The sequence below is a fragment of the Monodelphis domestica genome, chromosome 4 (assembly GCF_027887165.1).
Source record: "Monodelphis domestica isolate mMonDom1 chromosome 4, mMonDom1.pri, whole genome shotgun sequence".
NCBI classification, from domain to species: Eukaryota; Metazoa; Chordata; class Mammalia; order Didelphimorphia; family Didelphidae; genus Monodelphis; species Monodelphis domestica.
The window spans coordinates 121,727,477-121,746,538 of NC_077230.1; the positions used below are offsets into that span (position 1 = coordinate 121,727,477).

A 19,062-nucleotide genomic window follows, 5' to 3' on the forward strand; every position below is an offset into this window, starting at 1 on the left:
TTCAGGATCCCACTGGATCTAGATGTTCTTCCCTCTCAGATTTGATTTCACTGAGAGTAAGGTTTAAGTAATTCCACTTCATGCTCTCTTCCTCTCCTTCTCATATGAGAGTTCTTCCCCTCCCCTTCCCATGTGTATCTTTATATGGGAAAGATTATTCTATTAAGTCCCCCCCCCCCATTTCTTGAAGTAAATCTTAGTGTTATTGAAGGTTCTCCCCCTCCCTTTTCTTTTCTTTGCCCCCACTTCCCCCAAATCTTCTTAATGCCCCAATCTTTCCCTATGCATGTTTCTTCTAACTACTCTTATGATGCATACAATTTTTGAGAGTTACACAAAATATTTCCCCCACATATTAATATATATAATTTGATGTAAATGTAGTCCTTATAGAAGAGAGTTTGACTTAAAGAAAAAGATAACATTTATCTCCTTTTCCCTTTCTTTCATATTTACCTTTTCATGTTTCTCTTGCTTTCTGTGCTTGGATATCGAACTTTCCACAGAGCTCTGGTCTTTTCTTAGCAAATGCTTGGAAATCTTCTATTTTGTTGAATGCCCATACTTTCCCCTGGAAGTATATAGTCAGTTTTTCTGGGTAGTTGATTCTTGGTTGGAAACCCAGTTCTCTTGCCTTTCTAAATATCGTGTTCCATGCTTTGCAATCTCTTAGTGTGTTAGCCGCTAAGTCGTGTGTGATCCTTATGGGAGCCCCCTTATATCTGAAGCTCCTCTTCTTGGCTTCGTGTAGGATTTTCTCCTTTTCTTGGAAGCTCTTGAATTTGGCAATTACATTCCTAGGGGTTGTCTTTTGGGGATTTAGTATAGAGGGTGTTCTATGAACCCTTTCTATTTCTATTTTGCCCTCTTGCTCCAGAACGTGTGGGCAATTTTCTTTTATAATCTCCTGTAGAATAATATCGAGTTTATTGTTTATCTCTGGTTTTTCTGGGAGACCAATAATTCGGAGGTTGTCTCTTCTCCCTCTGTTTTCCAAGTCTGTGACCTTCTCAGTGAGATATTTTATGTTTTCTTCTAATTCATTAATTTTTTGGGTTTGCTTTATTGATTCTTGCTGTTTTATCATCTCACTTTCTTCGAGGTGCTTAATTCTGGTCATTAGGGACTGGTTTTGCTTTTCAGCTTTGTCTGCCCTTCTATTGGATGCTTCGAGCTCTTTTTCCAATTGAGCAGTCTTATCTGTCAGACTGCTGATCTCTTTCTCCCATTTTTCTTCTCAGGTTTCCATATTTTGGATAAGTTCCAGTTTGAGATCTTCCAGAGCTTGTTGATAGTTTCCCTTTTGGGAGGCATGTTCTGACTTTTTTTTGGATTTCCTCCTCATTCTCCTCTTTTCCTTGGGTACTTCCACCATAAAAGTTTTCAATAGTCACCTTTTCCCCTTTCTTCCTGGAGGCTTGATTTTGGGCCATGTGAGCCATCCCTTTGGTGGTTTTATTCCCCTTTCCTTTTTGGGCTGGGGTCTGGATAATATGGGCAGGTTTTCTGTGGATTTAGGTTGCCTCAGATTAGTTCTTCCCAGCCTCTGAGGTTTCTTAGATCTCTGGGCCCCTGATCACAGCCAAACTGCCCTGGTGTTTAGCTCCACCCAGATGCTCAGCGCAGCCTCCCCGAGTACAGCTCCAGGACCCCCTGTGCTCAATGCCAGGTTGTCCCGTGAAACCGCCCTGAGATGTTTTTTCCTGGCATTCCCCAGATCCCAAGGACCCTGGAGTGCCCCCCCAGACAGAGACGTTCCCCACTCACTTACTGTCCCAGTGAGCGCTCCAGTAGCTCACTCTGGTTTGGGGGTGGGGGGAAGGGTGCTTCAGTTCATGTTTCTGTGCAAGCTTTACCTCCTTCTTATTATAGTGTAGAAATGTTCAAACCCCACGTACCTTCGCCTCTGTGGGGTACTGGGGAGTACTGGGGAGTCCTTTTGTTCCTCCCAAGGTGATTTTTATGCTCCTTTGATGTAGTCTATTTTGTTCGGTGCTGGGGAGAGGAAGCGTGTGGTGTCTAGATTGTAGCCATGATTACCCGGAAGTCCTAAATTTTCTTTTTTAAAAAATATTTTTCCATGTTTCCATGATTCATTTTCTTTCCCTCTCCTTTTCTCTCTCCCCTCCCAGAGCAAACAAGCAACTCCATTGGGTCATACAAATGTTATCACTTGATACTTATTTTCATTTTATTCATTTTTGCTATAGAATGATCTTTTAAAGCCTAAACCCCAAATCACATACCCTTATATATCTGTGGTAAGTGATAAGTCATATGTTTTTCTTTTGTATTTCTACTCCCATAGTTATTTCTCTCAATGTGGATAGCATTCTTTCTCATAAATCCTTCAGGAATGTTCTGGATTATTACTTTGCTATAGGTAGTAAAGTCCATTACATTGAATGGTTCCAGAATGTTTCACTTTCTGAGTACAATGCTCTCCTGGTTCTGCTCATTTTACTCTGCATTCAGTTCATTGAGATTCTCCCAATTCACAGAGAAATCCTCCAGATCATCATTCCTTACAGCACAATAGTATTCCATCACCATCAGATACCACAATTTGTTCAGCCATTCCCCAATTGAAGGGCATCCCTTCATTTTCCAATTTTTTGACATCACAAAAAGTTGGAGCTATGAATATTTTTGTGCAAATATTTTTCATTAGTATTTCTTTGGGGGTGCAAACCTAGTAGTGATATTGCTGGATCAAAGGGCAGGAAGTCTTTTAAAGCCCTTTGTGCATAATTCCATATTGCCTTCCAGAATGGTTGGATTAATTTGCAACTCCACCAGTATAATGCATTAGTGTCTCAATTTTGCCATACCACCTTCAACATTTATTATTTCCCTTTACTGTCATATTGGCCAATCTGCTGGGTGTGAGGTGGTATTTCAGAGTGGTTTTGATTTGAATTTCTCTAATTAGGAGGGATTTAGAACACTTTTTCATGTTATTATTGATTGTTTTGATTTCTTTATCTGAAAACTGCCCATTCATGTCCCTTCACCATTTGTCAAGTGGGGAATGGATTGATTTCTTGTACAATTTACTTAGTTCCTTATAAATTTGAGAAATTAGACCTTTGTCAGAGGTTTTTGTTATAAATTCTCCACCCCCCCCCATTTGTTGCTTCCCTTCTGATTTTGATTGTATTGATTTTGTTTGTAGAAACCCTATTAAATTTAATATAATCAAAATTGTTCATTTTACATTTTGTAAATGTTCTCCAACTCTTACTTGGTCTTAAATGCTTTCCTTTCCCATAGATCTGTCAGGTATACTATTTATGTTCATCTAATTTGTTTATAAATTCCCTCTTTATATTTCAGTCATTTACCCATTTTGAATTTCTTTTGGTTTAAGGTGTGAATTGTTGATCTAAACCTAATTTCTCCTTTACTGTTTTCTAATTCTCCCAGCAGTTTTTGTCAAATAGTGGGTTCTTGTCCCCAAAGCTGGGATCTTTGTATTTATTGAACACTATTGTTGTAAGGGGTTTTAACCTTTATTGATTACTTGGTATTGGTATGGGTATTACCAAGAGTTGTTGTTGGTGGGGACAAACTCTTGAGGTAGACTTGAGGAAAATGGCTACTCTAGCAGCTAAAAGAAAACTCCTACTTAGGCCAGTTATATAAAACTATTTATTATAACTATAGATAATTGTATAAAAAGGAGAGTAAAAGGAAAGTAGATATTGCTAAGGGTTTCCCTATTAACTAGTAAAATTTTATATAAATTTTCAACCCATCTTTTCCTCATGGGAAGCCTTCTTGATCACTAAAAATGATCCTGCTTATTCTACTCTATCTATCTAAATCCTCAAATATCTATCTTTCTATCCTATACTAAATATTATCTTGTAACCAGAAAGGAATCAGTCAGATTTCTTTTCCGGTTGCTCAGATAAAAAAAAAGCAGCTTTCAGAATCTTCACAAACTTTCTCCATTTAGATAGCTCTCTCTTGCTACCTACCGGCCTCAGCACAGGAATTGCACTCAAATCCAATCCTTCATCTCTGGTGGGTTAGGATGATTTCAAGAGATAAATTCAACAGAAATTTCTCCCAACTTGCAGAGCAGCCTCCTCGAACACCCTTCCTTATTCAGGATTGTTCAGACAGTCAGTCCATTGCTCCAACTGTCTTACCCAAAGCTCCTTGAGAAAATTCTCTTCCCATGAGTCATCTTTGAGATTTTATTTTTGCTTAAAGAAATTCAACCCACTCATCTCTATCCACCTATCACCAACAATATCTTATTTCCTAATCATGTGACTACACTCCATTCTTCTCCCCCCCCCCCCAGAGGTTCCCACTGCTGCTGGAGTCTCAGTGCTCTAGGTGGGTGGGGGGAGGGGTCCTGGGACCTTCCTTCTGCCTTCCCCTTAAACTTGAATGCTCTCAAATTCTGGCTTTTGGGGGAGTGTACCTTTGATCCTTGGCTCTGTCTTGTTGTTGGGTTTGATTTTCAGTCCCCTAGGAGCATTCAGTTTGTGATTGGTAAGGAAGGGTATTCAGAGGTCTGAACTTCTGCTCCTTCTAGGCCTCCATCTTGACTCCACTTTGCCAAGAAATTAAGAGTTTAAATACAATAAAAACATACTTTAGGCCCTCTCATCAGAACCAGAGGGGACAGAGAGAAACAAGGAAGTATTTTTTTTGTAACTGGGTTGTCCACATTGTAAAAGACTGTTATCTCAAGAAAAAAATATGAACAGGGCAACAGCAAAAGCACTAGGAATCAGGAAAAACACTTACTACAGATCCAACAACAATTGCTGTACACACTGCTCCTTGAAAAATTCAGAACCACCAGATCTGAAATCTATGGAGTCAGCTATACAATCTGGAGCTAAACCATGGTACTCTGATATAATGGTAAAATGGGGATATATGACATGAAGCCAGGACCCTAAATTATTAGAGCAAAAGATTGGGCATGGGAGAAAGGTTTGGAATAGTGTCAAAAATATTAAGGGACTAAAAGGATTGAAATAAAAGTACAAAAAGGGAGAAGAGATTACAAAGGTGGTATCTGGAAATGAATTTATAGGTTCTGTGAGAGTTTCCATTGAAGGATCAAAACAAAACATGAACAAAAAGCAGAGAAAAGTTAAGGAGAAAGAAATGGAGATCAAAAACATAGTAGTGGAGATGACACAAGATGTAGAAAGTTCATATAAGGGGAGCATAGTAACTGGTCAAGAGAAAACCAGAGAACAAATCAAAACATATCTGGAAAATTTCTTTGGGCGCATATTGGATTTAGGGATTGATCAGAGAGAAAAAGTTATAAAAACTTGCATCAACATCAGCATAAATTGATAGCAACAAGGAAACAAAATCTCAATTCTCTAAACAAGACAATTATGTAAAGGTACAGACTATGGTTATTAATACAATCTTATCTTTAAAACCTAAATACAATGTAAATACTGTATAAATAGAGACTTCATTCCCTAGAAGTCCTTGGTATTTCCCCGAGTTCCCTATAATCTCTCCTGAGTCTCCATGTTGGCAAGATCACAATTGGTATTTAACTGGCAGTAATGCCTCCCACATTCTCTTCCTTTGCAAATGATGCAGCAAGTATAGTGGTAAGCTAAGTTCAGGGATTTTAAATGGGGTAATCAGTCATGGGCACATGGTTTTTATTTTGCATCCTCTTTATTCCTTGATTTCTAATGATCCTTAATAAACCTCATAAAATATAATATTTTTATTATTAGAGGTATAATTTAATTTTTATAATACTCTCACAGACATGAACAAGTACCCACTGGGACTAATTAAAAGTCCAAAAAGCTGCTTGGTGCAGACTCCTGTAGAAAAAAGGAATAGTTTGAATCCTAGAGCTAAGAATTTTCATCCTGTACAGTATAACATGGAAATTCAAGTCTAAATGATTCAAAAAGAAAGGAAAGTAATGCAAGAAGAAATGAAAATGTACAAGAAGAAATGGGTCAATTGAAAAAGGAGAACCAAAAACTGACAGAGGAAAACCAGGTGTTACAAACCAGGTGTTGGGCCAATGAAAGACTTTGACTAAGCGACTACCTAAGGAGCAGGCTTGATAAGAGCAGCATCAGGAAGCAGCACCCTCCCCCTCCTCCACCCCCCAGAATGGGAATTTTGGCTATTTAAAACCCAGGAAATAGATCAGATAAATATCAATTGTGCTACCTTTCAACATCCAATTCCCAGATTAACATGGACATCCAATAATCACCTGGAACTATTAATTTAGGAATTTAATCATATTCAGTGAAAATACTTAGTCTGAATGACAAAAGACAAGTGGAAAGATGGCAAAAACAGGTTCTCCTCAGAGAGGAGAATAAAGCAGAGGAGAATTTCCTCTTCTTGACTAGTCTGCAAGCATCAGAAAAGGTGCAGAGAGAAGAGTCTCCAATCTTGGGAGTTTTGGAGCCTGGAGAATGAGGCATGGGAATCTGGGACTTGCAGTTTAGACCAGTCATTGCCATATAAGACTTTTTCATGAATTTATGAGACTCATCAGAAAATTTGGGGTTATTTTGAATGGAATTCTTCTATTATCTTCTCTTATTTTGGTCAGAGGTGCAAAGAAATGCTAAATCATGTTATGAACTTATTTTGTATCTTTTACTTTACTGACGGTGCTAATCATCACAATGAGTTTTGTTGATGATTCTCCTGGGGCTTTAGGGAAATAATGATAATATGCACAAATAAGGATAAGTTTGCAACATCCTTATTTGTGTTTATTTTTCTTGTTGCTTTAACTACCTTTGACAAATAGAAACTGCATGAGATAACAAATGGTGAACTTTGAGAGTCAAATTATGCCAAATAAGAGTAGAATGTTCAGAATTGCTTTGTCCAAGAACATTGTAAGAAGACTTGCAGTGTGTGCACATCTAATCTATCAATTTACATTTAAGATATGTATGCATACAAAGATACTTATGGTGTAGATAGATAAATGAATGCTTATATATATTAAGATAATATGTAGACTATAGAAAAGGAAGAAAAGACACACAACACAAATATCATTTTATAACATTAAAGATGGCCTTTTTCCTGGATATAACTAATGGGACTTTAACAAGAGTATTATATCCATCAGTTTTTTAAAATCTTCCTATGTTTATTGATATACTCTTTCTTAATTTTTTATGTGCTATTACTCCTTAATATTAAATTATACTTGCTTCAATGCCCTAACATCAATCAATCAATCAATATAATGACAACCTTCTCTTAACTCATGAATAATGTAGATACTTTATATTTGAAGTTTTTTCAAGGTCCTGAAAACAAGTTAAAGAAGTTTTCATGTCAACACTTTTATTAAATATGTATTACTTTTATAGATACTTGTGAGAAACTACCTTCCAATATTTAATCATGTTCTCTTTCCTCTTCTATTTCCTCATCTCCAGAAGTGGAAACATCATTTGAGTCATCTCTGTCCCCCTCTTCTTCCCACAAAACATCATCTTCACTATCATCCATACTGTTTGATAGACAACATTTTAAAAATCCAAACACAATAGACTAAGTGGAGATTTTGTCCCAAGCAGTTTTGATCCAGTTCCCTAATACAGTGACAGACGGGTCCTTTAATTTTCCTGATGGAGTAAATTCATGGTTTCTGGCCAACATCCATCCACTCATTATATTCTTTCCTCGTATGATCTTTAAATGACTTATAAATGACTACATCTAACACTTGTCATTGTGACATCATTCCTCCTCGAATAATAACTACTAGGTCCGTGCACATTTCAGCAATTCTCTTCTTCACATTTTCAGTCAGGCGACCCTTGAATGCATTGAGTACAAGCATTCTTCTCTGACACAGTAATACACCCTGTAAAAATAAAAAATGATGAGTCATAAAAATAAAATATTTATCTTGCCAATCAGGTTCAAACTGTTCAGATACTTTTGATAGAGGTAATCAAAAGTATCTTCAGTGATGAAGTGAAGCTCAAATTTGAACTTCCCTTCAGGGCCAGGTGCAAGGACACTAAAGAGACTCTTATTATAAAAATAAAATATTTATTGAAATATATAAAGTTAAAAAAGGATTTCTAATTTTAAGGGATTCTAAATCTACCCAAATAAACTCCCTGGTTCCACAAGGAACCATGTATTCTGTGTTTCACAGGCTACACTACTCCTCCCTGATCTGACTAACCCAAATTCATACTATCTAAATAAAAACTACCACTATTATCCTTATAATTCTTAATTTTGTCTTCAAATTATAAAATAGCAAAGTTTAGCTGGTTGAGTCTCAATAAGAATCAAGGTAGGACTCTGACTCTTAACAGACTCAAAGTCCAAACCAAAGACCAGATCTTTCTTTGGTCTTCTCAGATATAAACTGATCTATAAAAACCACAATAGATAGTCAATAGTCTTTCCCAAGTTGGGAAAGGAAAACACTGAGCTCCTTCAGGTCTTCCCCTCAGAGAGAGAATCCTTGAATGTGTGTCTCTGCCAACTGCCAGAGAGAGTAATTGACACAGAAAAATGGTTATAACTGTCGACTATTGAAATTAACATGCTCTCTCAGCTCTTCTTCAAACTCCAGTTCTTTTCTCAAGCAGCCACTTTACTTCTTATCTCTAAACTAACAAAAACAATACTTATTTTCTAATATTATCCTCACAACCCTGATGCCTATCCCAGATCACATTCAACACTGTTCTTCATTCATCCATCCCTTTTCCTGTACACAAAAGATCACTCCTGGTAGTAACTTTTCCTTAGGTAATATTTTATACCTTAAAATTACACAAAGTGTCAGTTTTCACCCATCAGCTGTGACTGCAAGCATCACAGTCATTCCATTTTTCTCATTTCCAGTAGTTTTAATCAACATTGATTTGGTGCCTTTATTATTAATGGTCACATTCGATGGAATATCAAAACAAACAGGCCTTTGGTTGGCATTTCCCATCAGCTCCAGGAGATAGCCATGCTTTTTATGTATGCTGAGGTGCACAATACAGAACTTATGGTTTCTTTCTTTTTTTTTTTAAACCATTACCTTCCGTCTGGAGTCAATACTGTGTATTGCCTAGCCCTTACCACTCTTCTGCCTTGGAGAGTGGTAAGGGCTAGGCAATGGGGGTCAAGTGACTTGCCCAGGGTTACACAGCTGGGAAGTGTCTGAGGCCAAATTTAAACCTAGGACCTCCCATCTCTAGGTCTGGCTCTCAATTCGCTGAGCTACCCAGCTGCCCCCACAACTTATGGTTTCAAATCTGGAAGTGCTCAAATATAACGTGAATGTGACTTTCAAAGGTACATGTTGGGGGAAAAATGTTGCACTATATTTGGGCTAATACGGTAAGTTGTGAATCCATCCGGCCCTAGAGTGTGCTCATTAATATTCTGTTTAATTTATTCTTCTGAGATTGCTTTATTTATCTCAATTTGATCAATTTGGGCATTTTGTTTTTTTAGGGAAATATTAATATTTTATTTCCACAGTTTTCTGGACAAGTAGCTGAATCCAGTAATTTTTTATCTTAATTTTTTAGGTATTTGTTGAGATGTCCTCTTTCTCATTGCTGATTTTGGTCACTTGGTTTTCCTTTCCCTTCTTTTGTCTAAACTTCCTAATAATTTATAAGTTTTATTAGTCTCTTGGGCAAATTATTTTATTAATCAATTGTTATTTTTTATATTATGGATTTTCCCCCTGTGATTTAAGTGATTAGTATGTTCAAGTGATACACAAACATACATGTACACACATATATTTAAAGTAACATGTCAGATAAAAGGTCTCTGGCGTTGACAGTACACTCTGTAAAGGACTGTTGCTGGAGGTCAGAGACATAATAAATATCATATTGTAATTGTCTAAGTGAGAAATAAGTCCCTCAATTAATTCAGTGGTAGAAAGGATTTTACTGAAATGATGATGTTACCTGTGATATGCAAGATGGTACAGAAGGACATTTAGTTTCTTGTCTGCAAAATGGGAAAATAAAACTTGTAGTGGCAAACTCACAGGTTGTTTGTGAGGAACCCTGAAATGTGTTATGGAGATACAAGCAATTGTCATGATGATGCTCATTTGAAGTTGTATAAGTGACCTACAGCCCTTGATGCTTTTAGGTACAGAATTGAAGTCTCGGACTAAGGAAATGTATAAAGAAGTTTATGTATGTATTAGCTGTGGGAATATGGTGAGTGAGTCCATTAGAACAGATATTTATTCAAATCCTGGTGCCTGTTGAAAAGCGAACATTCCTCCTATAAGAGAGTGTTAACGTTGGATGTACAAAATTATTAGAGCAGGCATTGAATGAGTGACCCAGGTTGTTAGGTTTGTCTAGTGACTCTATGACTGTATGAATATACTCAATAACTCTTTCCAAGTCTCAAGTTAGAGTTTTAAGTGGTGTCCTGAAGTTGAAAGAGGAGAAAGGTGCAATTTTCTTTGAGTATGGCAATGAGTTCAGTGTCCTTGTGCATAGACACTAGAAGGAAGGATTGGGGTTGTGAGGATGCACAAAAAGGGAAAGGGGACAGATTCAAAAACAGAATATGGCTGAGTAAAGGATCTGAGGTGGAAGTGAGAGAACTACAGGTCAGCACGATGGATGGAGCAGAAGGGAGAGAATAGGGAGAGAGCAATTGCAATCTCCTGGTCAGGCAAATTTATTCCCACTATGCTATTTTCTTCTCTCTCAGGACTTCACAGTCTTCAATACAACTTCATTGCCATATCCAATTCTGATCAAGAATCATTCTCATATTCAGCCCTGGTCTATCTAGATGATCAATTATTCCTTCATTATGGCAGTAAGAGCCAACTAGAGCTTCGGAGCACTTCACTAGAAGTGGTTATTCCCCCAGACATTTGGAAGAAAGAGTCTGAGAATCTGAAGGGGATGAGATGGAAACTGAGAGCAACTCTGGCAAAAATCACACAACAAAGCCAAGAAAAAGATGGTAAGTTTGGGGCTTAGGAGAGTAGGGGCTTCATGAGTTTGTGATTCCTTCTTACCTAGAGGCTGTGAGATGCAGGGGAGAGGCTACTGAATTGGGAGTCAGATGACCAGGATGTGAATCACCAGCTCTGTCTCTGCCCCTTGTGTCACCTTGGGCAAGAAATTTTACCTTCTTGAGCCCCAATTTCCTTATCGTATAATGGGGAATGGGGGTCGTTTCCAGTTCTAAATCCTTGATTCTATGAATTTGGATGGGAAGATCTGAGCTCCCTTCTTTTCCTATTACTTTATAAGAGGGAATGTGAGATTTCAGAGACTATTGAGAGAACAAGAAGGAACCTGGGAGAAGACTCTTCTAATTAGGCAAATAAGGAGAGAAGGATCTTTAACCAGCCTGGGGTTGGGGATGGGGTCAGGTTCTCACACCCTGCAGGTAATACTTGGCTGTGACCTCCTTAAAAATGGCAAGACTAGAGGATGTTTGGAATATGGCTATGATGGAGAGAACTTCCTCACCTTCCAACCGGAGACACTCACCTGGGAGGATTACTATCATCCTGCTGCTAACAGCATAAAGAATGACTTTGCCACAGATTTAATAGATACAAAGCTCAATAAAGCAAAAGTGGAACAAGAATGTCCTCAACAACTTCAGGGTTATCTGGCCGTTTTGAAGGAGAAAAAAGGTACTTGGGATGGTGGCCTTTATCCCAATTCCCAACAAGACCCCTTCCTATGCTCCTGATCCCCTGCTTGAGCCTTTTGCTTTCCTGTGAACAGGAGTAGAAAATCAGTTTTACTTTTGTCTGCAGATAGACTCCAAGCATCCATGGGCTAATCCCTTTAGGAACCAGCATGGCTATACCTCTGTACCAATACTATTGCTCCTTGGGCAGCATAGATCCTTGGGTGCTAGAGTTACTACATGCCCTAGACTGAGTTATTGTTGGTGTTGATGGTAGAGGTGGGACTCTCCATGCCCCTCTGTAGGAGAGAGGCCATAGCTTCATCTCTTCCTTAATTTTGATCTCTTCCCTGTAGCATCCCCTTCACTGCATGTGACTTCAAAGCTGAATAACCTATGGGTGTGTTGGGCTTACAACATTTTTCCTGGGGACGTCAAGATAACCTGGTTGAAGGATGGGCAAGCACTGAATCAAAAGGAACAGGAAAGTGGAATCTTAAGACCTAGTGGGGATGGCACCTACCAGACTTCGGTATCTATATATGCTAACCCTAAAGAGTTGAATTACAAGTGCCATGTGGAACATCAAGGAAAGAACCAAACCAAAGCTATACCCTCAGGTAAGGAATAGTGACAGAATCATAATTAAGAGGGACCTGGGGATGGAGCCAGGATCCTTGTTGGAAACTGAGCCTTAGTTTCCACATATATTCGGTGAAGGGGCTATGCATGATTATCTCTAGTTCCCTCTCAGTTTTAAGAGTATATGACTCTAAGGGAGCTTGCTTCCCTACCATGATGGTGTATGAAAGTAAGCGTCTTAATACCATGACAAAGCTCCAAAATACTTTCCCCCTTAGTGTCCTTGTGGAAGTCAAGATTTCTCTCAGTCCAATGGGATTTTAGTAGAAAGTCTCCTGATGCTTCTTGGAGTCAGGAGAGACCTGTCATAGAGCTTCATGTCTACCACTTATCATCCATGACACCACAGACAAGATCTTAGAACTTCCTGAGTTTCAGCATCCCCCTCTGCAAAACAAGAACTGCATCAGGACTTATACACTAGTTGTTATGAGGAAAGATATTTGTCCACCTGAAAGTGTTACAGAAATGTAAGCTATTGCTCTCATTAAGGATGTCTCTTCCAGGTTCTGTTCGAAAGGAATTCCAGATAATTTTTGTTAATCCAGTTGTTATTGTTATTATCTTCAACTTAAGGGAATAAGATACAGAAGGTGAAGGAGTTCAGGTATGAATCATTTGTTTATTTAATAAACCAATTTAGAATATTTTTCTATGGTTACATAATTCATTTTCTTTTCCTCTCCTCTCCCAGAGCCAATGAGCAATTCCACTGGGTTTTATCATTGTTCAAAACCCATTTCCATATTATTACTATTTGCAATAGAGTGATTGTTTAAAGTCAACATCCCCAATCATATACCCATCAACCCATGTGATCAATCATGTGTTTTTTCTTTCGAATTTCTACTTCTACAGGAAGGAGAGATGAAGTAAGCTGGATCTTGGGAGTTGGAAAGGACTTCTCTGTGGGAAACCCATCAAGAAGATTGATTTGTGGGGGCAACTGGATGGCTCAATGGATTGAGAGCCAGGCCTAGAAACGGGAAGTTCTAGGTTCCAACCTGACCTCAGACACTTCCCAGCTGTGTGACCCTGGACAAGTCACTTAACCCCCATTGCCTAGCCCTTACCACTCTTCTGCCTTGGAACCAATGCACAGCATTGATTTATAACTGACCCCAGGGGCCCCAGAAAACAAAGCCTGATCCTGCTAGACTTTGGGAGAAGGGGTTCAGTTTCTTCTAGGGACCTCCCACTCCCTCTTTCCCATTTTCTCATTCCTGAATTCATCCTCCCTATCCTTCATTTTGATCCCATAGAATAAACATCTTTTCATAAGAACACGTGACTGACTCTATAATATTTAAGCTGAAGCTTGGGGCGGGGGAGGAAAGTTACATTTCTCTCCCCAGAGAGGGAGAAACTGTCTGTGTCATAGCTGTTTGGCCAAGCCTCTGAGGGAACAGAAGTTCTGATCTTGAAGGCAGCTAGAGTGGGGTCTGCTAGGGAGAGCAGAGAGAGAAATCAATCCATCCTCTACCTCTCTCTGCTTGACTCCATACCATCTCTACCTCACTCTGATCCTGCATCAGAAGGAGGAAACTACTTTCTCTCTCCCTGCTCTTATATTACAATGTGAATAGGATTCTTTCTCATAAGTCCCTCAGAATTGTCCTGTATCACTGCATTGCTGCTAGTAGAGAAGTCCATTAGGTTAGATTGTGCCACAGTGTATCAACCTCTGTGTACAATGTTCTCCTGGTTCTGCTCCTCTCACTCTGCATCAATTTCTGGAGGTTTTCCCAGCTCACATGGAATTCCTCCAATTTTTTGGCACAATAGTATTCCATCACCAACATACACCACAATTTGTCCAGCCATTCCCCAATTGATGGGCATCCCCTCATTTTCCAAATTTTTGCCACCACAAAGAGCGTAGCTACAAATATTTTTGTACATGTATTTTCCTTATTATCTCTTTGGGGTACAAACTCAGGAGTGGTATGACTGGGTAAAAGGGCAGGCAGTTTTTTAAAGTCCTTTGGGCATAGTTCCAAATTGTGTTCCAGAATGGTTGGATCAATTCACAACTACCAGCAATGCATTAGTGCCTCAATTTTGTCACATCCCCTCCAACATTTAGTACTTTCCTTTGCTGTAAAAAAACAGGTTAGTAATGGAGGGACTAAGTTGGATAAATGTTGTTTTCCACCTAGGGAATTATCTAAATACTTTGTTTTGGTCTTGGAGTATTCTGGCTTCTTGCTAGTGAAAGGAAAGCCATGTTCTGTTTTCCCCTCACTTTCCCTCACAGGGCCAGTAGCAAATAAGAGCCCTGAAGATGATGTTTGATATATGAAATATCTATTTATTATAAATTAAAATTGGGAATTTAGAATTAGGAAAAGGGTTTCCTTAACTAATTCTTTTTACTCACAATCCCCAATCTAAGTTCATCCCCCCCCCCCCACACCCTCAGTACAGTTCATTATATCTAAAGGTTCACTTTGAATCTTATAATGTAGTGTTTGATTTCTGCAAGCATTCTTACAGCATCTTCTTTGGGAGATTTGCTTTGCTTTCCTGGCCCAGGGTCTTGGTGATTATCTCTTTCTAAAATTGTTTAAAAAGATCTTGGACTTTGGATTTTTAGGATAATTACACAGTTCCCCCCTCAGGAGGATATACACCAAAAGACAGAAAAGGAACTAGATTATAGGAGCCAGATAGGAGCCAAGTTTGGGATATTTGACTGTAAATATTTTCACAAAGAGTGTGGATACAAGGAAGGCCTAAGTCTTAACATATGTTAAGTGTTGCAACCTTGAGTCTCCACACTAGGTTCAAGTCCTTGTATTGGCTTAGAAGTGCATCAATCCTTCCTGGATTGGTTTATTTGTTGACCTGTGCTCTCTTTTGGCACAATTCAGGTTTTGCTTTGTGTTTCTTTGGCCCTATGAAATGGCTCTTATGTATATCTTGTCCTGGAATCAGACAGAATCATTAAGCAAAGTCCCATAATTTTTTAAAAAACAATTAGTGGCATCATTTTTACAGTCTCAAGCTTTTGGGGTATGTATTGACATTATAGAAAATGTATTTTAAACTTATATTACTGCAAAACCAAAAAGATAAAGAAAATCTTAATACTGGTGACATGTGCTTCAAATATAAAAAGGAGAGAAAAAAACCTGAAATAGTATTTTGCACATGCAATAAAAATATAATAAAAGTTTTAAAAATTCAAAAATGTAGCTTATAATCATTGACACACTGTGTCAGCTAAGAAAATATATAATGCAAGGCTTTCTCACCAAAAAAGAGATCCATTTCCTCTTCATATCTGGCCATGATCCACTGTGAGTACAAGCAAATGAATTTTACAAGGTAACAGTTTTTTTTAAATAAATGACAGTAGTACAAATATGTAGGTATCAATATCCCCAAATTATCAATAGTCCAGTTAATTATAATAACAAAAAAACCCACTATCATATTTCATATAAGTTGCTGTATGGCATTTTGAAAAGCCTATGAACTGATGGATATTTGTCACAATTTTTACAAATGTAGCAAATCTTTCAACCTTGGTAAACATATTTTTAAACAAAATAAAACTTATTTTGGGTTTAGAACATCATCAGGAAATCTAGATATCATTACAAAAAATGTGGCAGAGGAGTCTAGGAAAAACTCAAAACTCTGTAAAGTGAGCTGAAGAGGTATAAATGAGAGATGCTCCTCTTTTGGGAATCTTCTAGGGGTATAATGCCCTGGGTACCAAAGTGACTATTTTTATGAACAGATTGGCAAATTTGGTGATAGAAACTTCTAGGGAGCCAGGGTTTCCCCTTCAGATGACACCCATACTCCATTAATCTGTTTTGCTTTGAATTTTTGTTTCCATTTTTCCACTTCCTTTTCATTATAGGAAAGTGATAAATTTAAATCATCAGTGGTTGTTAATCTTAAAATTAATTCAGGTCCTTCTATGGCTTCTAGCTTTGCAGCAGTATCTGCTCGGTCATTTCCCCTAGAGACAGTGTCAGTGCCACCTGTATGGGCAGAGCAATGAACTATAGCTAGGGCTTCAGTCAATTCAAGAGCAGAAAGAACTTCATTAATAATTTCTGCATTAGCTATGGATTTTCCAGCTGAGGTTAAAAATCCTCTCTGGAGCCATAGCATCCCAACTGAGTGACAAATGCCAAAAGCATATCTAGAATCCGTATAAATTGTAGCCTTTGCTAAGATTGAAATTTGTTTTCTCTGCTAAAAGTATTATATTTTATAAGGTTTATTAAAGATTAAGAAATAAAAGAAAATACAAAAAAAGAAAGCATGTGTCTAGGCCCAGAGAGCCCATTCACAACCACTCACATCTTGCCTGGTAGAGAGCTGCGTGCCCCTAGAAGTGGAAGCTGAGAGAGAGAGAGAGAGAGAGAGAGAGAGAGAGAGAGAGAGAGAGAGAGAGAGAGAGAGAGAGAGCCGTATAGTCCGTTTAAATACCCCCCCTTTGCTCTGGCCCAGGTGAGGACCTCTGGTGGGATTATAGGGAACTCTGGGAGCTACCAAGGACTTCTGGGAATTGAAATCTGGGGTTCAAATCTCCATTTTTACATTTTCCCATTTGATCCTGTTGGGAAAGATTTTCCCCAAAAGGATCATGAAAACATAATCAACTTAAAGATTACAACAATTTGAGGATAAGAGGAAAAAGAACAAAGCCAATAATTGCTAGATGCATTGACAAAAAGCCAGTTGGGGGCAGTCCCCTTTGGCATAAAAGTATACATACAAATAAATGTTCAATCAACCACACTCAAAGTTCATTCTTGATCTTCTCGTGCAGCTTGTGGTCTGAAGGCATCTTCATGGTGTCTTCTCCAAACAGTTTAGTTTCTGAATTCAGAGAGGTAGCATGTTTCTTAACCTAAAATTCTTCTCAAAAGGAATTTAAACTTTGCAATTTAAAATAATAATATTTTTACATTTCCCCATGAAGAAGGTGATTGAAAAACACAGGATCACTTAGGGATGCATGGCTGAGTTATGAGGTATATGAATCAATTGGTAAGAGAAATTAAAAAGACATCAGAAAAATCCAGATAAAAAAGAATAATTTCTGGATGAAAATATAGACTATCAAAGTCTTATGTGTAAAAATTCCAAGTAAAGGAAAAATAAATCTGTAACAGGTCCTTGAATCAGGGCCCAATTAAAATGATCTAAGCAATGATGCATTTACCCAGTCAGTAGCCAGGACTACAGAAAGTTTGCCACACTATGAAAGACAGAAAAGGGACTAGATTATAGGAGCCAGATAAGGAGCCAAGTTTGGGATACTCGTCTGTAAGTATTTTCAGAGTGAGTGTGGATACGAGGAAGGCCTACGTCTTAACGTATGTTAAGCATTGCAACCTTGAGTCTTCACACTAATATATCCTGCGTGCTCTTTGTGGCACTAATGTAAACCTTAAAATTTCTTAGACTTATGAATGTTGGAAATTTCCCCATTGGGAAATTTCATACTTGAAAAAATTTCCTACTGATAGTAAGAACTCTATTGGAATGTGAAACTCCTTGGCATGGGAGGGTCCTTCTTCTCCCTACTTAAGACTACTTTAGGACAGAAACCTTTTTGCTAAACAATGGAAAGGGCTTTGACCTATGCTTAAGCATAGAACAGGAAGTTCTTTGAGTCATGATTGATTTTAGAATTGATACAATAGAGATACTTGGAATGACAGAACCAGGTCTTGGAACTTACAATCTCCACCCTACTCAGAGTAACAGGATTTAGGAAGGGCTGCAGCAAAGATCAAGATTTAATTATTTGAGAATATGACCTTCAACAGACATGTGCAAAGGAAACAGACCTCTGGGCGGTCCTGGGTCAAGCTAGAGCCACCATTGGCACAGGGGAGACATCAACAGTGATTGGTAGATGTGAGGTCTGAGGGGAGGGGACTTAGATGGTTTGCTTAAAGATAGCGGGGTCTGAGGACAGGAGGAAGGAGGTTTTGCTCTGAGGAGGTTTTGCTCGAGGAGGTTTTGCTCTGGGAGGTTTTGCTCTGAGAGGTTTTGCCCTGAAGGAGTCGGAGAGGAGAGAGGTCCTGGAGGGAGAGCTCCTGGAGAGGTCTGAGAGGAGGGCTTGCTCTGAAGGAGGCTGGAGGTAGAGGCCCGAGACTGTTTCTCCATTTTGGTCACGTGAGTGATAGGGACTGATCTCTTTTCTTTGCCTCAGCTATCTAAGGGCTTGGGCCTTTGGCCCAGCCTAAGCAGAGGGGGTATTTAAGCCCTATTCCCTTCTCTCCCCTTTCTCTCTCTCTCTCTCTCTCTCTCTCTCTCTCTCTCTCTCTCTCTCTCTCTCTCTCATACCTTTCTTCCTCCTGTTTGTAATTAAAAACTCCATAAAAGGTTGAGTTTTCATTTAGGAATTACATAGCTGAATTCCTTGGCGACCTTAAATTAATATATATCAGTCTTTTAAAGTGATTTCCATATCACACTAATCAGGTTTAGCTTTGTGCTTCATTGGCCTGTGAAATGGCTCTTTTGTATATCTTGTCCTGGAATCAGACAGAAGTATTTAAGCAGAGTCCCATCACTTTTTTAAAACAATTAGTGGTATCATTTTTACAGTCTCAAGCTTTTGGGGCATGCATTGACAAATGTATTTTAAACTTATATTACTGCAAAATCAAAAAAGTTAAAGAAAATCTTAATGCTGGTGACATGTGCTTCAAATATAAAAAGGAGAGAAAAAACTGAAATAGGATATTGCACATGCAAGAAAAATATAATAATAAAAGAGTT

General features: G+C 38.4%; 1 protein-coding gene across 2 annotated transcripts in view; it reads left to right on the plus strand.

Moving 5' to 3' along the window:
- Positions 1-13,584, plus strand: part of MILL-like (MHC class I-like located near the LRC-like) — an 85,819-nt gene extending 72,235 nt beyond the window's left edge. The window contains 5 exon segments of one of the 2 annotated variants that reach the window (NM_001193324.1): positions 10,714-10,974; positions 11,390-11,659; positions 12,015-12,278; positions 12,807-12,907; positions 13,159-13,582. In NM_001193324.1, coding sequence (NP_001180253.1) covers positions 10,714-10,974; positions 11,390-11,659; positions 12,015-12,278; positions 12,807-12,883 — 872 coding nt within the window. In that variant the 3' untranslated portion in view covers positions 12,884-12,907; positions 13,159-13,582. 2 annotated transcript variants of the gene reach the window in all.
- Positions 13,585-19,062: the final 5,478 nt, after the last annotated feature.